This window comes from Mastigoproctus giganteus, chromosome 12 (genome assembly GCF_048544385.1).
Source record: "Mastigoproctus giganteus isolate SK-2022 chromosome 12, ASM4854438v1, whole genome shotgun sequence".
In the NCBI taxonomy this organism is placed as follows: domain Eukaryota; kingdom Metazoa; phylum Arthropoda; class Arachnida; order Uropygi; family Thelyphonidae; genus Mastigoproctus; species Mastigoproctus giganteus.
In genome coordinates, this window is record NC_143586.1 from 1622886 (window position 1) to 1639250 (window position 16365).

The 16365-nt window shown below is 36.6% G+C and overlaps 1 protein-coding gene across 1 annotated transcript in view; it reads right to left on the bottom strand.

The window, feature by feature from the left end:
• LOC150076628 (uncharacterized) overlaps positions 1-16365 on the bottom strand; it is a 1101557-nt gene that overhangs the window by 743820 nt on the left and 341372 nt on the right. The window contains exon 9 of the mRNA XM_090386980.1: positions 749-892. Within this exon, the coding sequence (XP_090243106.1) occupies positions 749-892 (144 nt within the window). The remainder of the gene's footprint in view (positions 1-748; positions 893-16365) is intronic.

Sequence of the window (16365 nt, forward strand, 5' to 3'; positions counted from 1 at the left end):
TTGGTTTTATGCAAGCCCTAGTGTGGACCCCCCCCCCCAGGTTCCCCTAGAGCAAGGTAAACCTGGGGAGCCCTTGTTAATCTGGTTTAGTCAAATTTGGGTATCTGTCAGGGAGCTGATGCAGCTACCCTGTCAGTTTAAAATGTCCTTATCTGGGAGTGGTGGCGCCTCCGTAGCCATGTGGGCAGGAGTGGCAGTGCATAGCATACACTTCTTGATTAGACCGGGGTTCGAGCCCGTGACCACCAAATATGGAGGATGCGGAAAGGTCAGGGAATTACCACCGCATATCCCCGGAGCAATATGGCCTTAGTTGCTAATGCTCCTAAAACCCAAATAACAACAACAACAATCTGGGAGTGGTGAGAGACATGGGCACTTGGCTATGGATTATTTTGCTGTGGGGGCTGTAATGCCTATCTCTGGATGTTTCTACAGATTTCAAATACTTTTTGTGTAAACTTGTAAAAGCTTTATAGTTATTTTCTTCCATTATAAATAAATGTTCTTGTTCCCTGGGTAGGGGACAATTTCTGCTATTAATTGTTCTTGTATATCATAAACTATACATTCATAGGGAATGTGTGCCCAGTCTTCACTATCCAAATGGACAGGTATGTTCGTGTCAGATGGCCCCTGGGATTTCTCCCATCTCCATGATATCCAAATGGACAGAGAGAGAGAGAGAGATGGAAGGACATGGCAAAATAAAATAACATAAATGTTAGATAATATTTATAAAACTTACATGCGATATCCTCCTGAGTCAACCCCATGATTTTCATAGAGTTAACTGTGTTTTTAAACTCCTGATTATCATCAAAACCAGGCACAGGGACATTACCACTAGATAAGAACTTGTATTTCTTTGCATCCTCTAGAAGAAGCTGTTCTAATTAAAAGAAATTAGAAAATTATATAAAAAATACTTCAATCAAAGTTGTTTCAATCTTTAAATTTCTTATAATTTGCATTTCTTTCTTATGTCTGCAAATAGGTTTTTAAGTTCTACAGTTCTTTCACAGCTCTATACTTATTTTATTTTACTTAATACTGCACGTATGTCCTGCCAGTCACAGAATCTGATATTTTTAGAAACACAACAATGGAAAGAAAGGATACATATCTTCTCCTACCTCTGTTTCTTAATAACTATCTAGTGAAGAAATAACTTTTTTTAAAAAATGATGCAGCTATTTGTCTAAAAGGGCGAATTGCCATATCCAAAAAGTTACTAATAAGAAAAAAAAACAAAAAACCTGTTTTACTTTCCGTCTCAGACTATTTGTTTTTAACTCAGGTGCATTTGGCACCTAAGTCAAAAGCAAAGAGTCTGAAACTCAGGTGCCAGATGCCACCACTACAATAGTAAAATGGTGGAATCAGAATACAAGAGCAAAAAAATAAATTTTTATTCAGTATATTAAATTCTATGAACAATGAATTCAGTGCAGTTGCATATACAGACAAACAAAAAAAAAACACTTTAGATATTCTCCATCTATAAACAACGATAAGCTGTAAAACAAATAACTAGCATAAGAGAATATTCACAGTACATTATTATTCATAGTTTCTTGGTATAGACTCTTTCCATTCTCTCTTGACACAAAAAAGAAATCTGCTAAGAGATGTATAAACCCAATTTATGTCATCGAATATAAGAAATCACTCCCTTTCAAGACAGTTTTAGCATTTTAGCACTGCTGCCACAGAGTAAACAACAGTGTTAAAGTTCCACTGCTGTTGGCTCTGTGACAAGTTTACTGAAATCCTATATTCTTATCAGTTTATTTTTTTATATAAAATTGTATGAGAAGGGCCATATACAAAGCAGTTACAATTGTTCATATCTGGCATAAAGTGTTTTGGCAAATATTCTTTCAATTCATTGCAATTCAATGAAAATTAGGTAGAATTATTATTTTATTTTTTATAAAAACCAGAACATTACAAAAGACTACTGGAACCAGCGGTACTCTAGTATTGTATATGGATTAAAAATACAGATAACACTTGTTGACACTGGACTTCAATTAATATAAATTTCAATTTTCAAGGAATATATGCACATAAAGGTTCATGCAAAGAACATAAGTAGTAGTAGGGAATAAATGTGGAAGAGGTAAAGTTGGTTCAGCAAATTTGGAGTTGAACTATGAATGCATGTTTAATAGTTCAGGCAAGTCTTGGAACTGGTTTGGAAAAAAGAAAGAAAGAAGAGTATTTTTTTTTTTTTTCTTTTTTATGAAAACTCTAAGCACAAAATTGTTAGAATATAGTACTTAGTACCAAGTATGAACTAGAGTACTTAGTACTAAGTATGAACCAAGAATATAATGCTCAATACATTCTACATTGATATCAATATTTGTAAAAGAATAAGAGAAGTTTACATCAATATGATATGTAGGACACTTCCGTATGATACTCTCCAGAAATTAAAGCGAAAACAATTAAAAAATCGAAAATATTACATTACAGTAAGAAAATTGTTTTTGAATTGTGTTCACAATTCAAAAACAATTTAATGCAATTAAAAATTAAGTAAAAAATTAATTTAACGAAAAAATTGCAAAACAATTTTTCTTCCTGAAGCTGACCATGCTTTTCAACTGTATGTCGTGATCACAGGAATGAAAATTACCGAATAGGGTTGAGCATGAAACTTAGATAGGGATTATTTGTTTTTGCACATGCGCATAAAAAACAACGAATCAGAGATTAGATACGGCCCATGAACATTAACAGAATTCGCATGTAATTTAATTTCGATGGGTTCTGCAATTAATAGTCTTGTATAATTACGTTGGACACTAAGTATTTTGGCCTCATTAAATAAAAAAGTGTGCTTTTCATTAATGGTATGAAAGGCTAATTCTGACGCTGCTGAACGAGAAGCATGAACTGAGGCCATCTGTTGATTAACACATTCTTTAAAGATACAGAATTTAAAATTGTAGCCAGGTCAATACAGAAATTACACACTATACTGAACAATCGCTCAGTCCTTTCCTCGTTTGCAACACAAATAAATGACCTGGTATACAACATTTCTTGCAGTAATTGCAACTTGTTTTAGTAAGGTTCTACGCAGTTTCCTCTTAATTTTCATGTTAATCAACACGTAGCCTCGGTTCGTGCTTCTCATTCAGCAGCATCAGAATTAGCCTTTCATGCTATTAATGAAAAACACTTTTTTATTTAATGAGGCCAAAATGCTTAGTGTCCAACGTAATGCAGAAACCGTCAAAATTAAATTACACGAGAATTCAGTCAATGTTCGCCGGCCATATCTAATCTCCAAATTGTGGTCTTTTACACACAGGCCCAAAGACAAATAATCCCTATTTAAGTTTCATGTTCACCCGTATTCGGTAATTTTCATTCCTGTGATCATGGTATATGGTTGAAGAGTGTTGTCAGCTTCAGGAAGGAAATTCGTTTTGCAATTTTTTTGTTAAATCATTTTTTTACTTAATTTTTAATTGAGTTAAATTGTTTTTTAATTGAATTCAATTGATTTTTAATTATTCCTTAATGTAATGTAAGATTCTTGATTTTTTAATTATTTTCATTTTAATTTCTGGAGAGTATTATATGGAAGTGTTCTACATTTGGTCCATCAAGTTGTTATAGACATTCTCTCAGATATGCCAGACAAGACGTACTTGCTACCTGGGAGTCTAAAACACTAATGGAACTGATATTCGGGTGACATTCAAGTCAAGTGGACCCAATTTTGGCAAAGTCCGGATGGTCTGTGACAGCCAAATCCTCTGCTTGCAACTTCATGATGGTGGGACTGTTAGTAATCCTGGGTATAACCCCCATGCACAAGCACACTGTGGGTGACCACCCAGGTGTGAACCAATGTAAGCAGGGGTCAAGGTGTGCTTACGTTGGTTGATACCACATACCACATGGAGGAATGCCGCCTCTCTGTGTTAAGGCAATACTAGTTGGTAGATGACTCCCATCAACCAGTACAATTCCATCACTTTGCTTATTGGAGGCTTGAGGTGATGGAACCCATGTTTAGTCTTTAGAGCTAAGTTCCGGTCAACCCTTCTCCATCTCTTCCACCATGCAGTATGACTGATGAATTTTGAGGTTGAAATGGACATTATGGCAAGATCCAATCTTCCTTACTGGTACAGCCCGAAAATGGTGTTCGCAGGCCAGCCGCTAGTTATTACATTGGACCAAACCTACTGGTATGTCTTTAGGAGGCTTCCGGATCAGCTAGTGTATAATCTTCCTACCTCTACTCTGCCAGACAGTGACTGGAGGAATCTCAGGTGTGTATGTGGGGGGCATTGTCGAGGCCACGTTACATCAAAGATCTGGGTATATTCCTACCATGTGTATGCCATATGCAAAACTTTCATTACTTCATACAGCATGTCCCAACCCCCACTTTTTCTTATTATTGAATACAACATGAATTGTCAAACTAATAGATCTGCAAAAAGTTCTAAACATCCCAAACACTTCCTAGTTCATTTCACAAATATATATTTCACAATAATTTCCTCTTGTATATTAATGAACTTTTTCCATTGACTGGAAACCCTATCCATGGTTTTGTCGATGATAGCACATTGCATTCCACTTTCCATTTTGAGAAACCTTGCCTTGCTCAATTAGTTTCAACTTCTCGCATATCCACTACCAATTCCTTAAATGCCGATCTCCAGGTAATTCTCCAGTGGGGCAAAGACAACTTAGTTGATTTCAATCCTTCTAAAACTCAGTCTTGTCTTATATCTTATAAAAAGGATTCTTCTGATCCTATGCTTATCTTTGGTAACACTCCGATTTCTAAGCAAGATGATATATCACTTTTGGAGATTATCCTGACTTCTAATCTCTCTCTCTTGGCACAGGCACATTACAAATATTGCTTCCTTTGCATCTAAAAAACTTGGTTTTCTCTTTCGGTATCGGTATTACTTTTGTTTCAAATTCACTCTGTACTGAATTGTGATTTGTACAGAGCTGTTCACTCTGTACAAATCGCAAATCTGCCCTACCAGGGAATATTGTTCCCACATCTGGGGTGGTGCTCCCAAACTCTCTCTCAGGCTTCTAGATTCCATTCAGAAGAGGGCAGTTAGGTTAATTAATGACTCATCTCTAACAGAGTCTCTTCATTCTCTATCTCATAGACATGCTGTTTCTGCTGCAAGACTTTTCTACAGATACTTCCATGGGCACTGTTCTTCTGAATTGGCTTCTATGAATTGGCTTCTATAATTCCTGCTCTCTCTTTCAAAACAGTCCGAACACATGCCATTACCAGCCAACATCCATTTAATGTTCAACTTCAAACTCACCGAACCAACTTTTTACCGTCCTCGTTTATTCATTCAACTGCTGTTTTCTGGAACAACCTTCCTTCATACGTATTTCCTGAAAATTACAGTCTACAGAAGTTCAAGTCCAATGTCAACAAATATCTTCTTTCGTCTTCTCAACCTCCAACCCAAGCATGGTACTAAGTATTACAGGTTCTAATACCTCTCATGTTTGGGGTTTTCATAAACATATTATATTGAGGTAAACTTCTCTTATTCTTTTACAAAGTACTTAGTACCATGTGTGGGTTGAAGGTTAAGAAAACGAAAGAAGATGCTTGTTGGCATTAGACTTGAATTCTGAGTTCTATACATTTTAACTTTCAGGAAATATGTGTGAAGAGAAGTTGTTCCCAAAAACAGAAGTTGAAGGAATAAAAGTTGGTTCTGTAAGTTTAAAGGAAGCTGACTGGTTGGGGCACATGTTTAGAATAGTTTAAAGAGAAAGATGAGGAATTATAGAAGTCAGTTCAGAAGAACAGTACCCATGGAAGTATCTAGTGATATTCCCATGGGACATGAGACAAAGGGTGGAATGACTTTGTTAGAGATGAGTCATTAATTAACCTAACTGCCCTCACGAGAGAGATTTTGGGGGTATCACCCCAGATGTGGGAACAATATTCCATAGTACGGTGGAGTTCAGATTTTTTATAAGTAGCTGTTTGGAAGAAAAGTAGTGCTTAGAGCGAAAGAAAAAAAACCTAAATTTTTAGGCTTTTTGTTTTCTTTCAGAAAGCAATATTTGTGATGTGTTTAAAGTCAGCGTAATCAGGTGCCTCTGTAGCCAGGTGGGCAGGAGCAGCAGTGCGTAGCACACGCTTCTTGATTAGACCGGGGTTCGAGCCCGTGACCACCAAATACGGAGGATGCGGAAAGGTCAGGGAATGACCACCGCATATCCCCGGAGCAATATGGCCTTAGTTGCTAATGCTCCTAAAAACCAAAACAACAACAACAACAACAACAGAGTAATCAATAACAGACTTATGTAATCTTTTCTAGAAATCAGAGTGTCTTTGAAGATAAGCATAGGAGCAGAAAAATCCTTTTTTGTGAGATATAAGACAGGACTGAATTTTAGAAAATCAACAAAGTTTTCTTCATTCCACTGGAGAATTACTTGGAGATCAGCATTTAAGGAATTGGGTAGATATTTCAGAAGATGAAGCTGTTGTGCAGGGCAAGGTTTCTTAAACTGGAAAATGGCATGCAATCATCGGCAAAACTATGGATAGAATTTCCAGTCAATAGAAGAAGCTCTTTAATATACAAGTGGAAAAGTGTGGTGGATAAAGAATTGAACCAAGGAGTACCGGCATCAGTGAAGAAGTTAGAAGACAGAGTTGGCAAACAGTTGCAAACCATAAGATGGAAGCTTATTTAGAAGACCTTTAAGTCAAACATGATCAAAAACCTTTGAAATGTCAAGAGCAACTGCATGAGTTACACAAACTTTTCTGTTGAATTCGTCTGTAGATGCGTAGCAGAAACCAGTATATCACAAGTGGATCAACACTGTCGGAAACAATTTTAGATATCGCTGATCAGATGAAAGGTTTCTAGATAGTGTAAGCATTGGTAGTTATAGATTTCTCCTTTATTTTAGAATGAGTAGAAGTAAGTTCAATGGGACGATAACTAGATGGAAGGATTTTGTCAACATTTTTAGGAACTGGCTTGATATGAGAAAGTTTCCAAGCAGAAAGGAAACACTAGTGGAGTAAGAAAGTGTAAAAAGCAACACAGCACAGGAGTAAACTCAGGAGCACATGTTTTGGGAACAAGAGGAGACACCATCAGGACCATTGCTTTCTTAGCATCAAGACTGTTCAAGGTTCTCCTCACATTCTTTTGATGGAAGACCACAGGAGGAACTGAATAGAGTGTACTGGAAATGGTAGGAGGTGGTTTACCAATATCATCAATGATTTTTGACATGAGTTAGAAGAAAAATGGGATGCTAGAAAGTCAGCTTTATCTTTAGCTGAACCATCTGATTCAAAGATACAGCTGAACTTCTAGTATCCTACTTTACTGAACCATCTGGCTCAACTAAAGAAATAGAACCATCCATTTTTTTACAGAGGTGGGAATATAGATGGGCAAAAGTTGCAGCCAATAGCTTTGGCAAGAGACCTGAATGATCAACTACCATTTACACAAGAAGCAAGTTTTCCACTCTTAGTCTTCAAAATCTATTTTAGACTGATAACTACTTTACAATTAATGGAAGCTTTGGCATAGGCAGAAAATGAACCTGGAGGTTTGGATGAAGCAAATTGTGATATGTAACATTCTATCTTGAACAGCCTTAGCACATATATTGGAAATCAAGGTTTAAATAAAGGATGTGATTTTAAGGTGGTGTCTTGAATGATGGCGTTCATTCTAGACACTGATCACTTTCACAATGTCACTGATCTGGGCAAACATTGACATCAGAAGATTTGAAACAATAATCTGGCCAAGGAAAAGAAGAAAAGAAATCTGGCAGATTATCCCATTTTGCATTCTTGTAATGTCAAACAACACTAGGTTGAGAATGGCCACAAGAGAAAGGCTCCATTGGAGAAGAGACCATCATGAAGTTATGATCTGAAGTGCATAGAGGACTACTCACCTTGACCATGTACTTGGAAGGGCAGTTTGTTAGAAAATTTTATTTATATTTTTTATATTTATATTTTTTAAATAGTTTGAAGAAATTCAAAGGTCAGTTGTACAGTTACCTAAGTGAGGAGCAAAGAGCATAATTTATATATATTTTTAGCTACTTTCTTTTTTTTTTCGTTTGTCTGGTATAGCTAAAGCCTGTGCCTTCCTTGCACTGTGTGTGTGTGTGTGTGTGTGTGTGTGTGTGTGTGTGTGTGTGTGTGTGTGTGTGTGTGTGTGTGTGTGTGTGTGCGCGCATTGGCTGTGTGATTAGGATTGTCAAAACCCTTTCCATTTCACTCATCCATTTGTTCCAAATGTTTGTCTAGTTCTGCCTTGAATTTATTTAAGCTATCAACTTCCACAATGACAGATGGAAGTTTGTTCCAGCAATCAAGAAGTTTGTTCCACCTGCTGGCTAATTTCTGCACATCTATTCGACAACTATCTTTCCTCAATTTCAGTTTATGCTCCCTCAGATTTGTGATCTGAGCAAGAGGAAGAATCCCATCAGCATTGAGCCTGCTCAGTCCATTCAAGACCTAGTCTCCAGACACTGCAATTTGCAGAAATTAAGCCTTTCTTCATAAGAACACCCCTTTGTTCCCTCACCAGTCTTGTTGCCCTTCTCTGTATTTGTTCTAGCAACTCTACATCCTTCCTAAAATCAAGCTTCCCAGACCTGTACACAGTATTCAAGGAGTGGCCTGACCATTGTCTTATACAATGGGATAATCACCTCCTTATCCCTGCTCGCAAAATTCCTGAATATCATTGACAAGACTGCATGACCTACTCTGGCAGTCTGTCTGCACTGCTCAGAAAACTTTATATCTGAGTGCACAATTTATCCCAGGTCTCTTTCATTCTCCACTACCCAGTTGGTACATTTCTCTGAAGTTACTGCTACCCATAATTTGCATTTGTCAATGTTAAACTTCAGTTGCCACTTCTCAGCCCATCTGCCCAACTTTACCAGATCCTATTGCAGCAGCATACTGTCATTACTGTTATTAACAATCCTCCCAACCTTTGTACCATCTGCAAACTTTGATATTCAGTATCTTGAACAGCTGGCTCCATGTGACTAGAAAATGGAAGCCAGTTGGAGTTGTGAACATTCAAATCACAAAGGAAATTTACCTCACCATTAAGAAAGTTTGATTGGAGAAAGTCAAGTTTCAAAGAGAGGAAGTGAAAGAATTCCAAGTGATTATTGGAGTTGGAAGAATGATAGAAGCAACAGATGAATTTGACAGAGTGCAGAAATTTTGAGCCAGAGAAGATTGAAAAGAGCAGATTCCAAATTACTAAGTCTCTGACAGGGGATCAGAACTGATGTATGCACATGTACCACCTTTGAAGCGAAAGGAATCCTACAATGAACAATTAGGCTAACTGAGAAGAGCATTGGTTCAATCAACCAATAATTGGGATTCTGTCAGAAGAAGTATGCGGGGCTAGGCAGACTGTAAGTGGAAATGGACATCATTAAGATTGGAACTGAAACCACATATATTTGTGAGATGAACAAGAAAATGTTTGGGAGGTTTAGATCTTTTTGCAGATAAGTTTGTTCTGTTGGTTTGACTATTCATGATGTATTCAGTAGTAAGAAAAGATAGAGAGGACATGCTGTATGAAGTAATGAAATTTTTGGATATGGCATGCATGCATGCATACATACATACAGCAAGAATATATCCAGCTGATACAGAACCCTCTTAGAGAATTACTGATAGGTTCAGTCGAGTAGACTATCTAGCAGACAGCCTACGGCCACCGTTTTAGAGCTGTACCCTTGAAATGTAAGGAAGGCTGGATCTTGCCATTATATCCATCATAACCCCAAGGGACATCAATCATACTGTATGATGGAAGAAATGGGGGGAAGAGTTATTCACCATCTAGTATTGCCTGATAACACAGATGGGTAGCATTCCTCCATGTGGTGTGATGTGGATGCCACACCTCAACCCCTACTTACATTGGTTTGTACCTGGGTGGCCATCTCCAGTATTAGATGCTGTATTTCAGGTCTTGCATGTGAGGTATTATCCCCAGGGTTACTAACAATCCCACCATCATGAGTGTGCAAGCAGAGGATTTGGTTGTGCAGAACCACCAGAAATTTTTCAAAATTTGTTCCACTTGACTAAAGTGTCATCTGAATATCAGCTCCATCAGCATTTTAGAGTCCCAGGTACCAAGCCCAGCTTTTCATATCTTCAGAGGATGTCTGTGACAGCCTCAAGGAATTACAGATATTTGAAAAAACATGGAGACATACAGCAGAAACTGAATGTCTGTGAGATAGAGATTGGAGAGACACTGTAAGAAATGGTTCATTAATTAATCTGACTGTTCTTTTTTAAACAGAAAGATGGAGCTTGAGAGAGTTTTAGGGTCATCAGATGTGGGAACATTATTCCATGGCTGGGCAGATTTATGATTTGTAAAAACTTGACAGCTGCTCAGAAGAAGAATATTCTTTTCATCAAATAAACCAGGTTTTCCATTTTGTTCTCAGTATTACTGAGAGAAAAATGGAAAACTCGGCTTCTTTGATTCAGAGAAAGCATTATTTACACTATGCCAATGCTAAGAAAAGTTAAAAGTCAGGATTATAAAGGGGCCGTAAATTCAAATTATGGGGGAAGATGTTTAGACTAGATTGTAGGAAGTTTTCTTTTAGCCAGCGAGTTATTGATTGCTAGAACAAGTTGCTTCTGCAGGTAGTTGAAACTAACAGTTTGAAGAAATTCAAAGGTCAATTGTACAGTTACCTATGTGAGGAGCAAAGTGCATAATTTACATTTTTTTTAGCTACTTTCTTTTGTCTGGTATAGCTAAAGCCTGTGCCTTCTTTGCACTGTGTGTGTGTGTGTGTGTGTGTGTGTGTGTGTGTGTGTGTGTGTGTGTGTGTGTGTGTGTGTGTGTGTGTGTGTGTGTGTGTGTGTGTGAGAGAGAGAGAGAGAGAGAGAGAGAGAGAGAGAGAGAGAGAGAGAGAGAGAGAGCTTTATTGCAATAACATTTGATTGTAACTGGTTATAATCAAATATGGCTAATACTAATCCTAATTATCTCCAGTGAATAAGAAATCTGAGTGTTCTTGAAGATGAGCAGGAAATTCTTTATCAAGAAATAAGATAGTTGACTTTTTTGAGGACTGGACGTCATTTCCTAATACTTTTCATTTTAAGAAAATTACCAATTTAACCAGTGATAATTACCATTCTTCACAGGAAATTACATTTTCAACTGGAGATCAGCATTTAATAAAGAACTGGAAACAGATCTTCAAGAAGTAATATTTTTTAAGCAGGAAAGAATTTTTCAAACTAAACTGAAAGGTTGAACATAGTGTATATGCATTTAAAAAAATTATAAATGTGATTTCCTGTCAGTGGAAACCCTGTCTGTACTACATAATCTTCAGGATGTATCAGATGTGGAAGTATGGATGGAAAGAAGTTGTGCAAAATAACTTTGGCAAGAGATCAGAATGCTTGACTATCACTTGGAAAAGAAGTGTTTCCTACTCTTAGCCTGTTCAGAATTGAATTTAGATTGATTATTAACTGTTTTACAATTCTTGTAAGCTTTAATGTAAACAGAAATTAAAGGAGAATTTGAAAATCATCTGTAATATGCTACATTCTTATCTTCGAACAGTCTTCGCACATTTATTGGAAACCAAGGTTTAGAAAGAGGAGGAGATTTTAGGTGGAACACTGAATAACATATTTCATTGTAACATGTTCTGAGCAAATATTAAAATGGAAGATTTAAAACTGTAATCCAACCAAGAAAAAGAGGAACAGAAATCATATAGATCATCTCATCTTGCATTCTTATAATGTTAAGGAACATTAAGCTAAGGATGACTGTGAATGAAATGATCACCAAATTGTGATCTTAAGTACCTAGAGCATCCATAACAGTAACTGCATACTTTAAAGAGTTCTTGGTGAGTAAAAAATCAAAGATGTTGATATTCTGGTTGGTATGGTCATTAATAAGAGTAAAAACTTATGTCAGCTGGAGTTATGAATATTAAAACCACCAAAGAAACTTACTTTCCCTACTAGGAAAGTTGGTTTGAAGCAAGTCAAGTTTTAGAAAAGGTCAAGAAGTTCTGAGTGATTTGCACAGGAATGACAGAAACAACAGATAAATTTGATCAAATGGGATAAAGATTCCTTGTCATTCCTGTCAAAGATTTCAAGATTAGGACATCTTTGACAAGGAATGCCAGAGTGGACATATACACAAGTACCACCCAGTGGCATATCATCCTATGCTGCAGGTAGTGCAGTTGCACCAAGGCCCTGCGGTTTTTGAAGGGCAACAGAAAAGATCCTTGAGGGTCACTAAAGAAAATACTGCAACAGGGTCCAAGCTTATGATGATATGCTTTAAAGCAAAAGGATTCAAAGAGCAAATAATTAAGACAAATAAGCTGAGTGTTCATTGAAACAAACAATAATTGAGAGTCTGTCAGAAAAAGGAAGTTTGCATGGCAGGTTGCAGGTGGAAATGTATATTGTTCAATTTGGAATTAAAACCCATAAACTTTTGAAATGAATTAATAAGTTTTTGGATGGTTTAGTTCTTTTTTGCAGATAAGTTTGTTTTATTAGTTTGATTACACTGATAAACAATTTTTCAATTTTTTTTTTTTTTTTGTTTCTTTGATGAAAGTATTTTTTCTGTATTGTTTTGCATTTGTGCATGTCTTATATTTTATAAAATATGCTAAGTAGGCCTAAAACAGGATAAATAAAGAACATCCACCATAATGTGGTGGATGTTCTTTATATAATAAAAAAAATGTTATATTAAAAAAAACTTTACAAAACAGATTAAAATAATAAGGACTGATGCATTTTCAGATGTCAAAAAAAAATATTAAATTATATTGATCTGATTCTGATATACGTAAAATCATATTGATCAGCAAAATACATAAAATCAATTGATTCACATTTTATGCTTCTTCTTCTTCTTCTTCTTCTTCTCCTATCATTTGTACCCCACATCTGGGGCATCTATTGTCACAGTCCAGCAACAGTCAACTAGCATTGAAAAATTCCATATGTTGGTTTGCTTCTATTTGGAAGAAATCCAAATGGGAGTGAAGAAAGTGTATTTTTAATGATATGTCGCATCATAATTTATGGTACAATGACAGATGGTGTTTCACAAGCTGTTTATAGTTATCTGCTTTGTTGTTTCCTAAAATGTTTGTTGCTACAAGTTTGAAAGCATCCCAGGCTACTTTCTCATCACCAAGGATCTGGTCAAAGGGTTTGTCCTTGAGAAGGTCCCATATCTGTAAGCAAATGAACACACCTTCCTTTACTTTGTTTTCACTAAAGTCTTGGAATTTTTCCTTGAGGTATTTGAAAGCTGGTTCATCTTGATCCATAGCCTTAACAAATTATTAAGAACGCTATGCTCATTCGCGAATAAAACAGCAAAATTTTGTTTCCCTGCTGTATTTCTAACAAGATGACAATAAATTTTAAGTTGCCAAAAACCTACCACTAGTACACCTTGTAGTCGATAGATTCAATAAAAAGCTTCATGTTATAATATGATTCTTTCATATCAAATGGATGACCTATTGCAATTGATGGTGGAATGTTGCTATTAAGTAGTAGCACTGCTTCTAAGAAGAAATTGCTATCTATGAAGAAACAGTAAGGGTACAAAAATGTTTGCTGATGCTATCGAGGCAATGTTAGATGGGTAGGAAAACTGATAGCCTGTGGTGGGGGGGGGGATTCACAGACTAATAGATTAACAGTAGCCACAAGCAGAGGTGGAAGTGATTCTTAAACTACTTCTATTGGAATGAGAAGCAGCCTTGAAAGCAAGTTTCAGGAACTGCTGGGAGTCATCATGAAACAAGTAAATACATGGGCTGTGTTAGGGTAACAAAGAGTAAGAACAGGTGCATATATACATGCATTTACATTAATGCTAGGAGTATAGTAAATAAATTCCATGAATTTTAAGTGCTGATCAACACATCAAAGTTGGATATTGTTGTGATATCAGAGAAGTGGTGTCACACAGATATAAGGAATGCAAAATTTAAATTTGGGGAGTACAATGTGTACAGAAGGGATACACAGCAAAAGAAGGGAGGAGGATTTACACTGTTAGTTAAGAAACACAAACTCTAGGGAAGTGCATCCAGTTGACATACATGGACAGTGTAATGTTGAGTCAGTTTGGTGTGACATAAACACAAAAGCAAAAATGAGGGTAGGAGTTTGTTAACGGCCTAATGAATCAGATGAGTACAATGAAACAGAGTGGGCCAGTAAATCAGAATGCCTTATCGTGGGGGATTTTAACTTCCCAGATATTGACTAGAACTTGTGGATTGGTCACTTGCACACTAGTAAGACTTTTGTGGATTTACTGGAGGACTATTTTCTACAGCAACATGTTCGAGAGGCAACCAGTGGGAGTAATACTTTTCATTTGTTTATCAGCAGTGATTATTTATGCATTAAGAATTTCTAGAAAAAGGAACCATTAGGTGGCAGTTATCACAGTGCACTGATGTGGAATTTACTTAAAGATTTAACTACCATCAGGGATAAAGGGAAGGGTTTTTACTTCCAAAAAGGTGACTACAGTGGTCAGAGATTTTTAAATTCTATACAGAGAAACCACTGGTGATGTTACCAACAACAAATTCTAAATGGGAAGCATTCAAGGAATTAATCTTGGAAGCTATTAGGCTTTTCAACCCAACTAAGAAATACTATTCAAGGTTTAGGCCCAAATGGACATCAGAATGAATTAAGGAGACTGGTGGCAAAGAATAAAAATGTATGGGATGTGCATATAAATTATCAGGCGACACAGAAGCCTATGGTAGATATAAGCTAGTCTGTAATCAAGTCATAAAGGAGGTGAAGTAAGTGAAGGCAGAATATGAGAAATCTTTGGAAAAGGATGCAAAGAAAAACAGCAAAGACTTCTTTAGTTATATCAACTCAAGCGTTTAGGGCATAAGCCTCAAGCTATGAAGGAGTCTAGACTATGTATAAATATAGTGCAAATGCATCAGGAATACATAGCTATATCTGAATAAATCAGATTATTAATAAAACGGCATCGTTTTAAGTTATATCTCATATTGTGAATACCTTCACAACGAGTTGCCATGATATTGCACTACTTCGAATAAGTAACGCTTCACCTAAGGAGAAGACTAATGTTACTTATTCTCAGATGGATACCACCACCCAGACGGCACCATTTCAGGGCTATTTGGCCCTTCTTCGGTGGGTGGGTAGGTACCCGAGTGATGCAATGATGGCAAAACAGTTATGAAGTATAACTCCACAATATGAGAGATGCCTGATGGTGTATCATATATTTAGACTCAAGCGTTTAGGGCATAAGCCTCAAGCTATGAAGGAGTCTAGACTATGTATAAATATAGTGCAAATGCATCAGGAATACATAGCTATATCTGAATAAATCAGATTATTAATAAAACGGCATCGTTTTAAGTTATATCTCATATTGTGAATACCTTCAGAACGAGTTGCCATGATATTGCACTACTTCGAATAAGTAACGCTTCACCTAAGGAGAAGACTAATGTTACGAAGAAGGGCCAAATAGCCCTGAAACGGTGCCGTCTGGGTGGTGGTATCCATCTGAGAATAAGTAACATTAGTCTTCTCCTTAGGTGAAGCGTTACTTATTCGAAGTAGTGCAATATCATGGCAACTCGTTGTGAAGGTATTCACAATATGAGATATAACTTAAAACGATGCCGTTTTATTAATAATCTGATTTATTCAGATATAGCTATGTATTCCTGATGCATTTGCACTATATTTATACATAGTCTAGACTCCTTCATAGCTTGAGGCTTATGCCCTAAACGCTTGAGTCTAAATATATGATACACCATCAGGCATCTCTCATATTGTGGAGTTATACTTCATAACTGTTTTGCCATCATTGCATCACTCGGGTACCTACCCACCCACCGAAGAAGGGCCAAATAGCCCTGAAACGGTGCCGTCTGGGTGGTGGTATCCATCTGAGAATAAGTAACATTAGTCTTCTCCTTAGGTGAAGCGTTACTTATTCGAAGTAGTGCAATATCATGGCAACTCGTTGTGAAGGTATTCACAATATGAGATATAACTTAAAACGATGCCGTTTTATTAATAATCTGATTTATTCAGATATAGCTATGTATTCCTGATGCATTTGCACTATATTTATACATAGTCTAGACTCCTTCATAGCTTGAGGCTTATGCCCTAAACGCTTGAGTCTAAATATATGATACACCATCAGGCAT